Source organism: Protobothrops mucrosquamatus, unplaced genomic scaffold (genome assembly GCF_001527695.2).
Source record: "Protobothrops mucrosquamatus isolate PMUCROS unplaced genomic scaffold, P.Mucros_1.0 scaffold_202, whole genome shotgun sequence".
NCBI lineage: Eukaryota > Metazoa > Chordata > Lepidosauria > Squamata > Viperidae > Protobothrops > Protobothrops mucrosquamatus.
In genome coordinates, this window is record NW_015386278.1 from 695,701 (window position 1) to 712,091 (window position 16,391).

At 34.9% G+C, this 16,391-nt stretch overlaps 1 protein-coding gene across 1 annotated transcript in view; it reads right to left on the minus strand.

Annotated features, from left to right (window-relative positions):
- FSIP1 (fibrous sheath interacting protein 1) overlaps positions 1–12,332 on the minus strand; it is a 51,766-nt gene extending 39,434 nt beyond the window's left edge. The window contains exons 1-9 of the mRNA XM_015825842.1: positions 12,271–12,332; positions 10,275–10,406; positions 9,869–10,028; positions 7,831–7,929; positions 5,968–6,146; positions 5,208–5,301; positions 4,514–4,609; positions 3,664–3,776; positions 1,930–2,037 (exon numbers count right to left, since the gene is read on the minus strand). Coding sequence (XP_015681328.1) covers positions 1,930–2,037; positions 3,664–3,776; positions 4,514–4,609; positions 5,208–5,301; positions 5,968–6,146; positions 7,831–7,929; positions 9,869–10,028; positions 10,275–10,400 — 975 coding nt within the window. The 5' untranslated portion in view covers positions 10,401–10,406; positions 12,271–12,332. The remainder of the gene's footprint in view (positions 1–1,929; positions 2,038–3,663; positions 3,777–4,513; positions 4,610–5,207; positions 5,302–5,967; positions 6,147–7,830; positions 7,930–9,868; positions 10,029–10,274; positions 10,407–12,270) is intronic.
- Positions 12,333–16,391: the final 4,059 nt, after the last annotated feature.

A 16,391-nucleotide genomic window follows, 5' to 3' on the forward strand; every position in this document is an offset into this window, starting at 1 on the left:
AGATGGCAAAACTGATGACAGAAAGGACATTGTTTAAATTTAATTGTGATTGGAAACTCCTTATTGACTTTTTGTGTGAAATAGAAATTAATAAAATTATATTTGGTTTCGATTATTAAAAAAATAATTATATAAAAATGCATGTCATGCTGTACCTACAGAGTAAGAGGTTAATTTACTTTTACAGTATATGTATAATTGCTATATAAGAAAACCAGAAGTTATTTCTTTATACTTTTTTCTCCTTTTTTTCTTTTTCTTGCACATTTAGCTTTGTCTTTTTCCTATCTCTTTTTTCTTCTCTTTCTTTTAAACATTAGTTCTTTTTCCTTCAAATTTTTAATAAAGTTATATGAAAATGAATATGTATTTCTATTGATAATCCATACTCTGATAAATCAGAGCATGCATTTCCATTATGTATTAAAGTCATATACACTTTAAATGAATTGTGGTTTTGGAAAAGTGGAAGACTGTTATGTCCTCTACTGAGTTCTTAGAACTTTTTAAAATATTAACAAAAAAGTCTCCAATGCCTCATTTCAAAGTTACAAGTGCACCCCCTACTGGCATATAAATATGTAGCATACATAGAATGACCCAGATTACTCAGGAAATTCTACATGTCTTCATCTGGGAACAGCGATTGCTTCTTCACAAATCTAAATTGTTGAAGTGATGATCTTAAAAGAGATGTTTGGACCATCAATGCCATGTAGGAATCAAATATCACATCTGCCACAAGATCATTCAGGCAATTATGTATATAGAACATGTATATATAACCTTTTTGATAATGGTCTATCAATAGATGAACATAATAAAGAAACTACTTGGAAGTAACTCCACATGTCAGTGTTGGTTCCTTTGGCCTTACATTAATCTCGCCAGACTCAAGACAACAATGTGCATAACTAATAGATATACTTTGTGAATTACTAGGGAGAGTCCACCTTCGTCCTTTTCCTGCATATCAAAGACTCCAAGCTTTTCTATTTCTGCTTTCTAGGAAAGGGCCCTTTCCTCCTGTGACTACATTCTGCCACAGATATATCCACTGACTAGAATGGGTTCTATCCCCCACTGGATCACACTCATAACCAATGATTGATTTATCTGAGCAAGTTGTACTGGAATGAATCTCTGGCTTATGTCCCATGAAAGATGCATATCAATCCCAGATTCACTTAAGTTATAATCTCCATAGATGGAGATGATGCCTGGATGACAAAAGTTCAGGTGTAGAGAGGACTCTTCCCTGCTTCATGCCATTTCCCACATCAACTCAGAAGCTAGGATATTTGCTTATTACAGGAAAATTGGATGTTATCTGAATAGGCAGGTAAACGCAAAGGTACATGATTACATGTATACTGCTGAAGTTTGTGTATAAGCACTGGATACTATGAGCATGAAATGTAAAGAGTACCAATATAATGCTGATTTGAGCTCGTTTGTTGAGTTTGTAAATGCAATGTATGCATGCTTTTGTATCTTGCTGATGTTAAATTTCAGGATGCCTTTAAAAGTGAAGAAAATTTCCATTGTTTTCAAAGGTTGGAACACATTTTGATTTTCATTCTGACAGAAGAAGGAAAGCAAATTAAAGTTTTATTCCTTTGCAATACAGCAGATTTGGAACATTCATTGCAAAGTGCTTTGCTCCAAACGTAAAACAAAATACGTTTCCATTTTCTTTAACTCCTACAATTTCCTGAGGTAATTTGAAAGAGAGTAAATGGCCCTAAACCACATAGTGAATTTCATGATCAATTGAATACCTGAATGTGGATCACCAATCCTGGGCTAATACCTTCTCCACAATACCATATTAGTTTTTCTCATTGTAGCAGCAGAAGCCCAAGAAGACAGCACTACAGTGAATTATTTGGTTGCACAGAGCTTTGAATCAATATTATTAGTTCGTACCTCAGCTTGAAGTTGATTACTATCATTTTCTGTGTCTTTCAGTAATTCGGATAGTCTCTCTCTTTCTTCATCTAGCATAACAACTTCACTTGATGAATCTTTGGCCAGCTGCATAAAGAAGAAAGCAATTTGGAAATTGATAGTTTTGTGAGATCAATAATAGTCTTTTGAAAATCAGTAAGGATTAGAGTTGTGCATGCTTCATGGATATGGATAAAAGATGTGCTTTCGATCTTGCACATCTCTCTGCTAATTCAATAAAGCAACAGGCTTTTTTTTTATTTCTGACCAAGACAGAAGAAAGAGGCTGCAACTTTAAGGGGTGATTCCTTAAACAGTAGCATCTTTTTTTCAGCTTGATGTGAAACTGTGGGAAAAATGGGCTACATACAGTAAATGAATATTATAGAGATGCTGCACTTGATAGGCTCCAAAGCATTTCTTCCAAATCATTTTTGAACCAAGCACATTCTGAATAAAAAAGGAAGAGGACTAGCTATGTGTGTAAAATACATGTAGTCCTAGATTATCAACCACATTTGGGACTCCCAAATTGGTCACTAAGTGAAGCAACTGCTAAGTGAAAAATCACATGATCATAACTGATCTTTCTGCCCTATAAAATGCTCACTGCAGTGCCTGATAATAAACAAGAAGGAAATTAATATTTGTATTTAAAATCACTGGAGAGAAAGAGATTAGAAAACAGCAATGCATTGATGTCAGCAGCCAGTTGGCAAACAGCATGTGTATTCACCATTGTGTACTCTCCTCTAATCCCTTCAACTGCAATCTCTCTCTGCTGGAGGATGGGGGCAGAGGAGAGATTGCCCACAGAAATTACTTGGCAGGGCCCTTTTTTCCAAGGACAGTGAGGGGAGAAGAGGGGTTGCAATTGGTACATGGGAAGAGGGCAGAAAAGCACTGGAATGATTTTGACTGGTGGCCATCAATTACTTTCCCAATGGAGCGCTGCACCATGATGGAGCTCAGGGTTAGAAGAGAATAAATGGGCATACAATGGCTGCTGAATAACTCAATGTTCCTGAGGGTTTTATCAGCACATTATTTTTCATGTCTATTCCCCATTGTGTGCCTGCTTACTCTCTTCTAATCTCTTCTTCTCCAATCTCCCCATTCTGCAAAGGTAGAAAAAAAAAGAAAAACAACAGGTCAGAAACAGGACAATATATATTAATTGTAACAGAGATCACATGACGGGGAGGCTGAGAATATCATAAATGTTCATAAATTGTTCATAAATTTATTTTTAGCACTGTTGTAACTTTGTATGATTGCTGAACGAGTAGTCAATAAACTGGACTACCTTTACACTTAAGTTGGCACTACGTGTGCCAGATACTACATAAATTCCATAGAAATCTTTTGGCAGCATGGCTCCCACCACATCATTCATAACTTTTAGTTATAATGAACTTTGTAAACATTATTATCAATAAATGTCACATAGCATAAGAACAACTTTAAATAGGATGTGCAATTAAGAGAGGACATTCCATTATGTAGCTATAATTACATAGTGGTTTTAAAAAATCTACTTTTCCAGCAAAACCTGATACTAAAAACAATTAGAATCCAATCATTAATCTCTTATATATTTCAGATAAACTGTAGAGAAATTTTTAATAAGGTGATTTTCTAAATGAGTAAAAGGTAAAGCTTAAAAAAGAATTCTAATCCTATATTTTGTAACAAAGGCTTTTAAATACATACCTCTATGTTCTTTTTAACAAAGTTTGGAGTTTTTTTAAAGGTTGCTGCACTTTTTGGCCAAGTGTTTTCCATTTTCTTCACTGAACTTCTTGTTACGCTATCAGTTGAATCACCTTCAGGTATTGAAACAGAAAAAGTATTGAAGGAAACAAATAATATAGAAAAAATTATCCACCTCAATTAAATTTCTGAATTGCATTTCACTATTTTATGTAAAGTTCTTTATTTCATTACTACATTATAGATTGTAAACTATGTTTTCAATACTATCCCTAATAAAATATTGCAGGCTTTACCGCAAACTCATTGATAGCAATAGCAATAGCACTTAGACTTATATACCGCTTCATAGTGCTTTACAGCCCTCTCTAAGCGGTTTACAGAGTCAGCATATTGCTCCTAACAATCTGGATCCTCATTTTACCGACCTCAGAAGGATGGAAAGCTGAGTCAACCTTGAGCCATTCAGAATTGAACTGCTAGCAATGGGCAGTGAGTTAGCCTGCAGTACTGCATTCTAACCACTGCGCTAGTGATTGCCATAGCAAAGCAAAGCTAATCATTCTCGAATCCAAAATGCATTTTTCTGTAAATAGAAGTGAACATGAAATTGAAACTTTTGATCTCACATCAAATGTAATAAAATGTGAGGAAAGGCTCATGCAAAACAATTCTTGGAATGGGAAAACATAGTTTTTACAGTATTACATTTAGGCAAAAGAAATGCTTCCATTTTGTGCAGCCCATATAATAATAATAAAATAATAATCATCAATACAATCAAAAGGCATGCTTTCACACATTTGTTGTTCTTTTAAAATTGTATCTGGAGAACAAAAATGTATTGTACCTCGCTTTGTTTCTCTCCCGTTAGTCTCATAATTTTCTGGAGGAAGCTGAGTTTCAAATATGTTAAATGTTTCATTATCTTCGCAAGCAGAAAGATCTGTTAATGAAGCATATACTGTGAAATAAGAAAATTTCTATTCAGGAAGTGAGGGATCAGTTTGAATCTAAACTGATCCAAAGAGGCTGCTGGATTGGGATCTTTAGCAACATTATTAGCTGAACCAAATTAGCTACAGTAATTACTTCCCCTGTATTTTCAAGGTGAATTTAAAAATTAAAGACATACTTGGTCAGGAAAGCATATGTTCTGATACAACATCTAGTCTCAACCGATATGAAATGCAGGAGTTTGGAATTACAGGACAAATTACCTTTTTTGCTACTATATATCAAATAAGAGGGGTGAACAACCTTTTGACAACAAAAAGCTGCACTCAATGTTTGGGGGATGCTATGAACCACAGTGATAATACAACAATGCAAACTGGATGCATCTGATGTTTTTTTAAAATATGTAAAGAACATATGCTACAAATGTAATGTTTTCTAACCTAAATGGAAAATAAGAAAGCCACCAATTTTCTGCAATCATTTTCAGAGACGGTTCTGAAAGTTGTTATGAAAGGTTCAAAGGCTGCAGGTTACTAGCTCCATATTAGAATTAATACCAAAAAATTATTATTTTTAATTCTTACCAAGTGTTCCTGATAATGGTGAGTTCAAAGCTAAAAATCTGCTAGTGTTTTCCTCCTCTTCAGTAATTATTGAAGAACTCCGGGATGTCATAGACTGTATTCAGGTAATGAAATATATATGTACATATAAGGATAAATGGACATCCCAGAATATTTATGCATACAGCTAAACTTTTCCTTACGTTTCTAAAGAGCTTCCACACACAACTGCAAGTTTTACCACTTTATTTTTATCCCCACATGATTTACACACACTTTTAGTTAAAGTATATGTTTTTATCATTGGGCTATGTAGCCACCAAAATTTCTTTAGTAATTGCAACTTTTTGCAACAGATTACAAAAGTTATAAGAAAGGATTTGAGCAGAATATTTTCAGAAAATACTTCATGACATATGTATGTCATAGGAACTCTACAACATAGTAAAAATTCATATAAATTTAGCACAAAAATATTTTATACTAAGAGATTTGTATACATTGTGTAAATTGCTCTGTAGCAATTCATGAAAAGTATCAATAATTTATCAAACTAGATGAACTTCTACCAGGCCATGTCTACAAACTTACTAAATAAATCAATAGCCAGCTTAATTGAGTAGAAAATCAGCATACAAGGCAAATACATATGTACTAGATAATTGATTTTTATATGCCCAAAAGCAATTCCAATGTAAACAATCAGCAATTCATCATCATGTCATGTTTATATAAATGATGGTTCATAGAAGTATTCTGAAATTAGTTTTACATTTCTAACCTGAAATTCTTCCCATAGTTTTGCTCTCAATTCTCTGCCTTGCTTTTTGACTGCTCTTTCCTGGGATTGTTTATTTGCCAATATCTGGTCCAACCTTTTCATCTTCTTTATTGCTTTCAGGATGAGAAGATCTACACCTTTCTCCTTAGAATCATCCGGGTTTGCAGAGCTGAATGACTCTTAAATATAAAAGTGACTATTAAAATCATCTTTCCATCAAAAATATTCTTAATAGCATTTCAAGTTGATCTACTAAAATGTCCTCAAATAAAGAATATTATTCAGTAATTCACTAGGAATACAACATCAATGCTATAATATTTTAAAGAAAATATTGCTCTTAATGAATCTCAAAATTGTTTCAAAACTAATTACTGTTAATACAAACATTTATGAAATAAACTGATGTCCATCCATAACTAGGTGTGGTGTGGTGGCAATGCTGGCCAAGTGTCTGGAGGCTGTAAGGGTCAGGATGGGGAGCAACCAGCTTCAGTCAATCCTGGCAAGACTGGCTTGGCCCCCAAGACCAGATGATTCTCTTATCTTTGACTCTGGACAGGGTGGTACTTCCTGGGAGTGTGTGAATTGGTGTGTAATTTGTGGGGTCCTTCTAGACTCCTGCTCCTGCTTGAGGAGCAGGTGACAGCTGAGGCCAGGAGCCTTTACAGAGATTCGTCTAATGCACCAATCACACATTTTCCTGGCCTAGAAGTCCTTGTTCACAGTCAACCATGCCTTGGCCATCTCCCAGTTGATTATGCAGGCATATAACAAAGGAAGATGGAGGAAATTCTAGCATTCATTTATGCTGCAATGCATTCTACATGGGGCTGTTCTTGAAGACCACTCAGAAACTTTAACTGATCCAGAATAAGGCAATACATACAGTAATAGGGGCACCTAGGTCTATACAGGCTTCCAATTTCTTCCTGGTTGCAACTCAAGGTGCTGGCCATCACTTTTAAAGTTCTATATGGCATAGGGCCAGGCCACCTGAAAGACCACCTTTCCTTAAGAATTTCTACCCATCTACCCATTCCTTAAGGCCATGCCAAATAGGGTGGGCACACTCCTCTTTCCCTCCCCCAAATATTGTAATCTAATGGGAAGCATGCCTTTTCCATGGCAGTCTCTGCCCCGTGGAACATCTTGCCCCCTGAAATTCAGCAGACCACCCCCCCTCCTTTTAGCCTTCTGTAAAGCCTTAAAGACCCGGTTTTCTCCCAAGTGTTGGAAGATTAGGCAGTGTTATATTTGCTTGGATTGGTGACAGGTTTTTATTTTTATTGTTTGTTAATGTTTTATGTTTTAATTTTTAAAATTAAATTTTAAGTAGTATGTTGTACAGTTTTTAAATGATTTTATTGAGAATTGCCCAGAGTTGTCTGAAAGATGGATGGCTATATAAATGTTTTAAATAAATAAATACATAAATAAATAAATGCTAGAATTTCCTACATCTTCCCGTTTTATATTGTATAATCATTCAGATTATCATCCTGACAGAAAGCTCAGAAACAGAGAACTTTATTGCAGTCATTAACAAGCACAAGGGAATTGGTATTCAAGTATCCAAACCAAATTAACAATATCAGGATCCCAGGAAAATAGAAAGCTCAGATATGCCCATAGAATCTGAAGCTTTCATCAAAATGACAAAAACAGCATCCTAGCATCATAATGCAATCTCCATTCCTTTTGTACAAGTGTGCACCATCATGACACACATTTAAAAACTGCAAGATTTGTACTTAACACTATTTAATAACTTGCATTTCCTTCTCATTATAATTATTAATGCTTGTAAACTAAGCTGGCTTTCTAACCTTAACTATAAGAAAAAGTACAAAAGATAAATACCTTTTTGTGGTTCAGCTGGCTTATTCTGTGAAGCACTACTGCAAGAGAGTTTATTTTCAGCAAAGTCATCTTCAGAATCCAGTGAACTTGAAGAATATTCTGAAAAAAGAGAAACAGTGCATAGAAATGCTATTTAAAAGTATTATTAAAGAATCAAACCAACTGTAAAAGAGAATTACTCCAAGGTGGTTGCAATCTGGAACAAACTATTTAATCTTATATTCAGTCCACTGACCTTAATCTTGTCAAATATCTATATCTATGAGTTTAACACTTATATTTCTATATTAATTGTCCGTTATTTTTCCACATTGTCCTAACGTTTTATAAAGATTCAAGAACAGTTGAATCTGAAATTATGTAACTGCTATAGTAAGAACAACTATACAACTTTCAATGCCCCAGTCAAAGCCTAGATATAAGCACTAATTTAGCCAGTTAAATTTATTTTTATTCTTTTTTACAGTCATATAATTCACCCAAACCTCATTTTTTTATTAAAGTTCTTAATTACAGTAGTAAACAAACAACATAAACTAAACTTAGAAAAAGAAATCAAAATAGAAATCAAAATAAAAAGTGCAAAAAAGAAAACTAAAGAAAGTGAAGAAGGTAAGGTAAAGAAAAGGAAATATATAAAATATTAATTTCCTATCACATCATAACAAACTTGGTTACTCTTCACTCCATATAGTTACAAACAAGTATCCCTTCTTCCTATAACCCATCCCATATCTATTAGCAAATCTATAAATCATCAATTTTTCAGCCCTGGTGTCAGCAGGAAGTTTTTTTATAAAGCTTACTAGAGTTTTATAAAATATATCTTATTTTAATCTTGATCAAACCAATCAACTGTATACTCCTTTTCTTTTGGTTCTAACAATCTTGATCTTTAATTCATATATTGTTGTAGAATTTGGATTTTCTGCAGAGGTTTCTTCAGGGCTTTAACAAATCTCTTTTGTAAATCCAGTAAAAAATCATACACGTCATTGTCTTACTTAGTCATGTATATTTCCACTTTGATTTTCAAAGCTTCCATCTGTTTATTTTATATATCCAGTTAGAAATTCTTATTAGGATTATTCTCTTGTCTTGTCATTTGTAACTCCCTTCTCTGTAATATAATCCACACTTTTTATTATCCATTATTTCTGGTTATAGAATGTTTGCATGAGGTTTAATATCTTTTGGACATAGCCTATCCATAGATGCAGACTTCATTTCTGATATTGTAGCTATTGATGTGTGGTCCCATTCTTTGAAAATCCCCTGAACCATTTTTGGTAGCATTTTGTACCATTTTGTAAATCCCACAAAATGTTCTGATTTTGATCCAGGTGTTTTCCCCCTCTTTTCCTTTGCTGCCTGGAATTTTTAATCCCTTCTCATGTCCAATTTCAGAAATCATAATGTTTTCAATTTCTCTTTTGATTTAAGGTAGACAAAACATTCTGTCTAAATGTGAAAATGCTGTTTATTTTATTTAATTACTGTATTTCCAAAATTTTATAGTAAATGTCTCAATGTTCTAAAGCTGTCTGGACCCTTAATTCATTTATAACTTTCTTAGATCAAAATCTTATTTAGCTTTTTGCCATTTATTTCCAATTCTTTAAATTCCTACACTTATAGTTAATTTTTCTTTTGTTGAAGAAGAGAAATAAACTCACTAGGTGGCTTTTCAACTTGTCATTCGAAGATCTCTAACAGTCTTATAATAATAAGTAAGCAATTTCAAAAAATAATTAAAAAGTGAAGATTGCAAACTCAGTGTCCTTTGAAAGGCTTTACTACAGATGTGAGCATGATGGCTGATTCTTACATCTCTCAGCTCAGCTCATCTTTGTTGGAGATATATTTAGTTTGCATTCTTTCCTGGAAGTCACTTTTGAACCGCAATAAACAAGATATTTATGTACTCATATCATTATATTATGACCTTAAATATATTTCTCATAGAATAGGTTTTATTATACAATTACTCTACATAAATATGATTAAGGTTACATTGATCATATACTGCTTGCCATACCTGTCGCCTGATTTGTATGCTGTACCATCAGTTGAAAATCACCAGTTTTTTCTTCAGATATTTGTTCTGAGAAACTCATTTGTTGAGTTTCATATTCGTGTCCATTTTTACCATAATTTTCTTTTGAGTTCTCCCCTATGTGATTATTGCAAAAATCAACCTAGAAATGATAGCGCAAAATGGAAACTTTTAACAACCATATCAAACTTTTTATCCAAAGATCCTAATTTATTATCATAACCTAAAATCCTCAAATTTGACTTTATACATTCTTTTTACAAAAAAAATAAATAGAGCATGTAATTATTCACTTACCTACTGGCTTTTGGTAAACATCTGAAATTCTATGCAAAACTTTGCAGTCTGTAGAGAGCAGAACAAGTAACAGAGCAGAAAATGTAACTACCTTAGGCTGGTCGGGTTCTGGTGTTAAAATCTCCAGAGATGAACTTAAAATTTTGCTTCCATGATTATTTCTTGAGTTAGAGGCTGGTCTTGAAATGCCATCCAGACTTCCTCTTGTAATATCCATTGTAGCCTTAAATGATTAGAAAAGGAGAACTTAATTATATGGAATCTATTTTTAAAATTCTGCAGGCTTCATTTTCAGTGATGAATTTCAATTATCTTCTTAATTTTGCAGTTTATATCAGTGATTTAGTTTCATAGACAAAAGAAATGAATGGATATTATTTTGTACTCTGTTAACAAAACCAATGGCCCTGCTATGGTCAGGAGACTGCAAGACTTGACCTTGACTGGCTGGCACATAACTTCGGGACGGGAATCAAAAGTCTGAGATTTTCACAGTTTTGAAGCTACTTGAAGATTTTTCCCCTTCTCCTTTGTTCAGCAAGCAAGAAAAAAAAATCCAGTAGGCTAGCTCAGAATGAGTTCTAAACTTCTACACCAGAGGCCCCCAATCTTTTGGGCACCAGGGATCGGTTCTGTGGAAATTTTTCCACGGACCGGAGGGGGCGTGGTTTTGTTTTCTGCCTGCATCCCATTGATGGGGCTTTGATTGCTTATGCGACCCAGTTTCTGGCATGCCGCGGCCCGATGCCGGTCCATGGACCAGAGGTTGGGGACCCCTGTTCTACACTTTTCTTGATATGAAGGAGAAATCAAAATCTGTCACTAACTCCTTGTACAACAGTGGCTTTCCCACATTGCCACTACAAACAGATCCAACAAAAGCCCTTGTTAGAGAATACAGAGACAATATCAGTTAGACTATCTCTAGATTTTAAAAAAATATATTAAGTAGGTTCATGACAGTTAGGGGGAGTCTTGAAAGCCAAACATCAATAGTAAAAAAAATTATTTTTGGAGATAGCCTGATTTCATCATAGAAACCATGACACAATTATATTTGCAGGTTCTTTAGCATATGTGTTTAGGTTACTTTATGTTAGGGGTACTTCACTATCTGATGTCAGGCACCATATTTGCCATTGCAAAATAAAATACTGATTGCTTTACTATCATTGTGTGGTTAATTGGGACAGTCATAGGATAATGAACTAATATTTAGAAATTATTATTTCTGTGATTATTTGGTCCAAAACAACCATCATAGCATTGTTTTGTATTTGGGCATGAGTGGAAGCAGGAAGTTCAGCCAATAAATTGCTACAACAGTCCAGCCATGAAGCATTGTTGTTATGGGGAAAATAGAAAGGAGCAAGGAGTATTAGGTATATTTACCGCCTTGAGCTATTTATAAGGTAATGGAGGAAGGATAAAAATCTAATAAATAAATAAGCTGCTTAAAATCATTGCAGTCAAGAACTAATAGATCTGGTTTGTATTGATATTTTACACAGTGTAGATGTATTTTATTTACATTATCTATTTTTACATAATTTCATTACATGTTAACCTGCTATTGACTGTACGTTTTGTCCCAATGTTTAGACTATATAGAAAAGTGGTAAATTATCAGAGGTTTTTTTCTTCCATCTTTGACTTTCAATGCCAGTGTATTATTGCATCTGTTGTCTGCACAAATAAGCTATAAGAAAAGATCCAGATCAATAAAAGTTGAGCAAGAGCCCAAAGTAACTATAAATAATATGTCTCAAAATGGATGCGGGGGGGGGGGGGAGAGAAATCTTTTGAAGCCCGTGTTTATTCCTTTGGGAGTAAGCCCCATTGGATGAAAAGGAATTAATTCTGGTACCGTCTGTAAATACAGACAAATACAAAACAAAACACACAAGGCTGATATTGGGCTTCCTGCTACGGTACTGCTATCCAACGCGATCATGAACGCAAAAGGTTCATCATAACGATCACTGAAAAAGATAATTTCCCCCCCACCAGACCAAAAAAAGGGGGGAAAGATCGGCTACATTCGACACTCTGTCTAGCTATACCCCGAAAGAACATTAGAAATGCACCTCCAGAGGCAGACAAAACTAGCAACAATCTCCATAAAGAAACAGCAACTAGCGGCCCAGCTTCTGTGTTGCTATGGCAACCCACGGGAGCGAGCGGAAACCGGAAGTAGGGCAGCCACTAAGGGCGGAAGTTGAAACGCTGGCTTTTTGACGCTTTGCCGGCCACGCTCAACAGTTTAGTTGGCGTCGTCGCTACACGGAAAAAAGGCACGAGCTCTTTATCAAAAATGAGCTGGAGCATTGATACAGACGCTTGGGGACTTATATAGCCTTCCTCCTCCCCCCCGACCCTATATATATAGGTCGGGGGGGAGGAGGAAGGCTATATAAGTCCCCAAGCGTCTGTATATATATATTCTAAAGAGCTCTCGTATCTTCCGATGGGACTGCAAAACTCTGGACAGACACTAGAGAGCAAAATGAGTTCGGGGGGGGGAGGTGTTTCCGGATTTTTGCACTCCGAATCTCGTGGTTTTATTTACATAGGTCTCTTTTACAGAGCCCCTGGCCAGTTTATAGAAACATTCACGTAATTTTCTTTGCATCAATATATTTGCCTTCTATTGGTTTTCCATTGTCCAGTGTTATTCTTTAAGGGATTTTTTTTCTTTCAACCTCAGCAACTTCGTGGACTTTAATTTCCAGAATTCCCCAGCCAGCGTGCTTGCAGTTTAGGGAAGTGGGATTTGGGTGTTAAGTGGACTTTTTAAAAACAGCATTTTTTGAGGGTGGATGAATAATGAAGATAATAAAAGATTCTAAGCACTTTCACTCGGTATGACCAAATACATAATTTTTAAATGGGTTCATTATTTTTGATGGTTGCAGGAGTTTTATTTTATATTGCTTTAATGTAGTCTAATCTATCAGGAGTCATCCCCTGAATGCATGATAGTGTGATATACGCTCATGATAACTATAGGTCTTTCTAATATATCTATTCCTCTGGATTTAGAATTTTGAAAAGAAATTGCTTTGCTTGAGAATAAAAGTAGAGGCATGTCTATTGGTCCTTTATATGTGAATAAGAAACCTAAAGGACATGAACAGCAATGAATGAATGGTTTAGCTTTATGTGTAGACAGAGCCAGAAATTATTTGATGATAGGATTCTTCTTCATCCACCAGGTAGAGTCCTCCAACTTGCATTTTATTACTCCATTTTTCCTGAAACATATGATAATTGGCTTATAATATCAGCACAATCAATATTGTTTAACTAAAAAAGGGTATGCAAACTTTGATTTCCTTTACATTCAGTGAAACAGATTTGCTATGTCAACATTCATTCCACTTCCTTCCCACTAAACCTTTACATGGGAAGCTAGGCAATAGAGGGGTCCAGACTAGACTGAAAAATTGAAAAAAATCCAGCACAAAGGTAAATGGCAAATCACTTCTACTGTGTTGTCAAGAAAACAACTTAAACATGTGCATATATCATTAGGAATTGAGTTTGACTTGGAGTTAACACCTGTGGAGTTGTTTCAAAAGGGACAAGGTAGTGAAAGTAGTGTCACAATGCAAGCCCTACACCTTTTGCGTGTACAAAAGGAACAGGGCATGCATCATGATGTTGCTTCTACTTCACTTTTTTGATACGTGCAAACATACATTGATATTATAATTGACTTTTCAGAGTTCTTTCTTGATTTTCTTCAGGATAGCAAGTACAAGTGAAAGCTGACTATATGACTGACCCACACAAAGACTGCATTTGCATGAACTATTTACTTACGGTAATCTAACCATGATTTGCTTATTAGTTTGCATAATACATTGAAATATAAAGTAGCTGCATACAGTGAGTTTGCCCAGTACTTCCTTAGTTTTTCATTCCATATACTAATCAAGTGTAAGTTTTCTTAGCTATTTAAAACCACGAGCATACAGTTTATGGACCCTTCCTTGCATCATAGCTTACACTCATTGAGTATTAACTCTTTTTTACTCCCACTCAATACTGTTTTATCATAGCTAGCTGTTTCTGCTTTCAGAGTAGAATTCTCTTCTAAAAATAGATTCTGCTTTGAAAATATATCAAAGTGTACTCAAGGCTTTTAGCATTTCTTGTTCTACTAGTACTAATTTCTGTCAGCAAACAGTATAAGTGGAATTCAGTGTTCTTTATTCAGTGCTATATTCATATAGACAGGAAGGATATCAAGACTTAAAAACATTGCTATGTAAATACCATTAGGGACAAATTAGAATACAAATCCTCATTTGTCATATGAACATCTCTGCTACCAGCTCCATGCTAGTATTGATATTGGTGGTATTACTAACAGTGTTACCATCAAACATAGCCATATTTAAATTCAGAGCTATATTTATCAGTTACCATACCTTACATTTAGTTACATTGATTTCAATGGAACTAAAATGGCAGGAATTTCCTTTGGATTCAACCCAAAGTAAAGAAAACCATTTGCTTTTCCAAAGAGACTGGACAGTTATTTGTCTGAAATGGTATAGGGTTTCCTGCCTGAGCAGGGGGTTGGATTGATGACCTCCAAGGTCCCTTTCAACATTATTATTATTATTATTATTATTATTATTATTATTATTATTATTATTATTATTATTATTATTATTATTATTATTATTATTATTGCTGCTGCTGCTGTGGTTGTTGTTGTTGTTGTTGTTGTTGTTATTTTAATGAATGGACAGACAAGCCCTCAGGTCCCATTCACTGACAGCCAGCCCTGGGCGTTTCAATTCACCTTGTCTCAGACATGATATGAGTGACATGCATGCAGATCACCCCAATCTTTCCCCACTAGGAGAAGAAACACTTTTGTGAATTTAAAATTTTGGCAAAAAGTTACACAATGAAGTTGGCAAAAGGTTTACCCTTCTGATAAAAAGGGGAAAAATATAAGCAAAAATCCAGGAAAGCAAACAAAAAGTTTCAGGATTCCCAGAAGAATCTAGGAACATGTCTAGGCAGAAAATTGCATTAGATTTCATTTTTTTCTCTGTGTCTGAAGGGACATGCATTTTCTCTGTACTAGTTCAGTAATTGTTTTTATGTCAGTTGGATTTTCTTTGCAACACAAATTCCTCTAAGAATCAAACCATTGTCATATTATGGTTTATCCATATTTGTATATTTTTCTTTATATTTTTCTTCTGGAGATCACTTTTAAATTGCTGTCTGTATTTTGAACAGTTCTATATTTTTATTTTCTCTACCACTAAATATTCTTTCAGGATAATATTTAATGCTAAAAAAGAGTTTTGCACTTTTATTTTTTTTATTTAAAAAAGGTTGATTAAGTTTATCTTCTCTGAGAGTGGTCTGTCTCCCCCCACCCCCCATCCCCCAAAAAAGATGGTGAAAAGATGATTTCTGTAGCTACGTATCTCCACACTACATGGCTAGGAGATGGCATTGTAGAATTAATTTCAGTTTTCCCATTTTCTCTTTTAATTTGTCAGAAAAGCAGCACAGGCACTATCCAGCCAGTACACCAGGGTAGGAGGCAGAGTTAAGGTACAATAGGTCTACTCAGAGGACTTTTAGGAAAGTTGGTATGACACGTACAGTCTTTACCCTATAAACTCAGCCATGTTGCTGAAGTTATAAACTCATTAGTTCATTCATTCATGAAGCGAACCTATCCATAACAGATCACTAAAAGTCAACAGTGACTTGAGTAATTGTTCATAGTTTATTACCTCTCTACAGGGATGTGTTAAACCTAGTTTATTATTGCTGTGATATAGTTTGGCTCTTAAGAATTTTTTATGGATACAAATAAACACATGCACACAAACACTATATTATATTTAGAAGTCTAACTTTTATTAAGTTATTAGACATGTCATCAGATGAGGAGATGGAGGAAATGGACCAAGGAACAGATAGTGGCAACAGTCTTGGCAGGGATGATTCCAGCAGTATTACAGCCAAGGATTCCATTTTGGCTGAAGACCAGGACTCCCTGCCTGCACCCACTCTATGATCCTGAAGTTTAGCCATTCTGTCCTAAACAGACGTGTATAATAAAGGTACAACAGAGAAGTGAACTTTACAGCTTTGAGAGGCTTGCCAACAAGCAGAACCATGAAAGAGCAGAGTCTGCTGTCTAACATCCTCAACTATACATTGA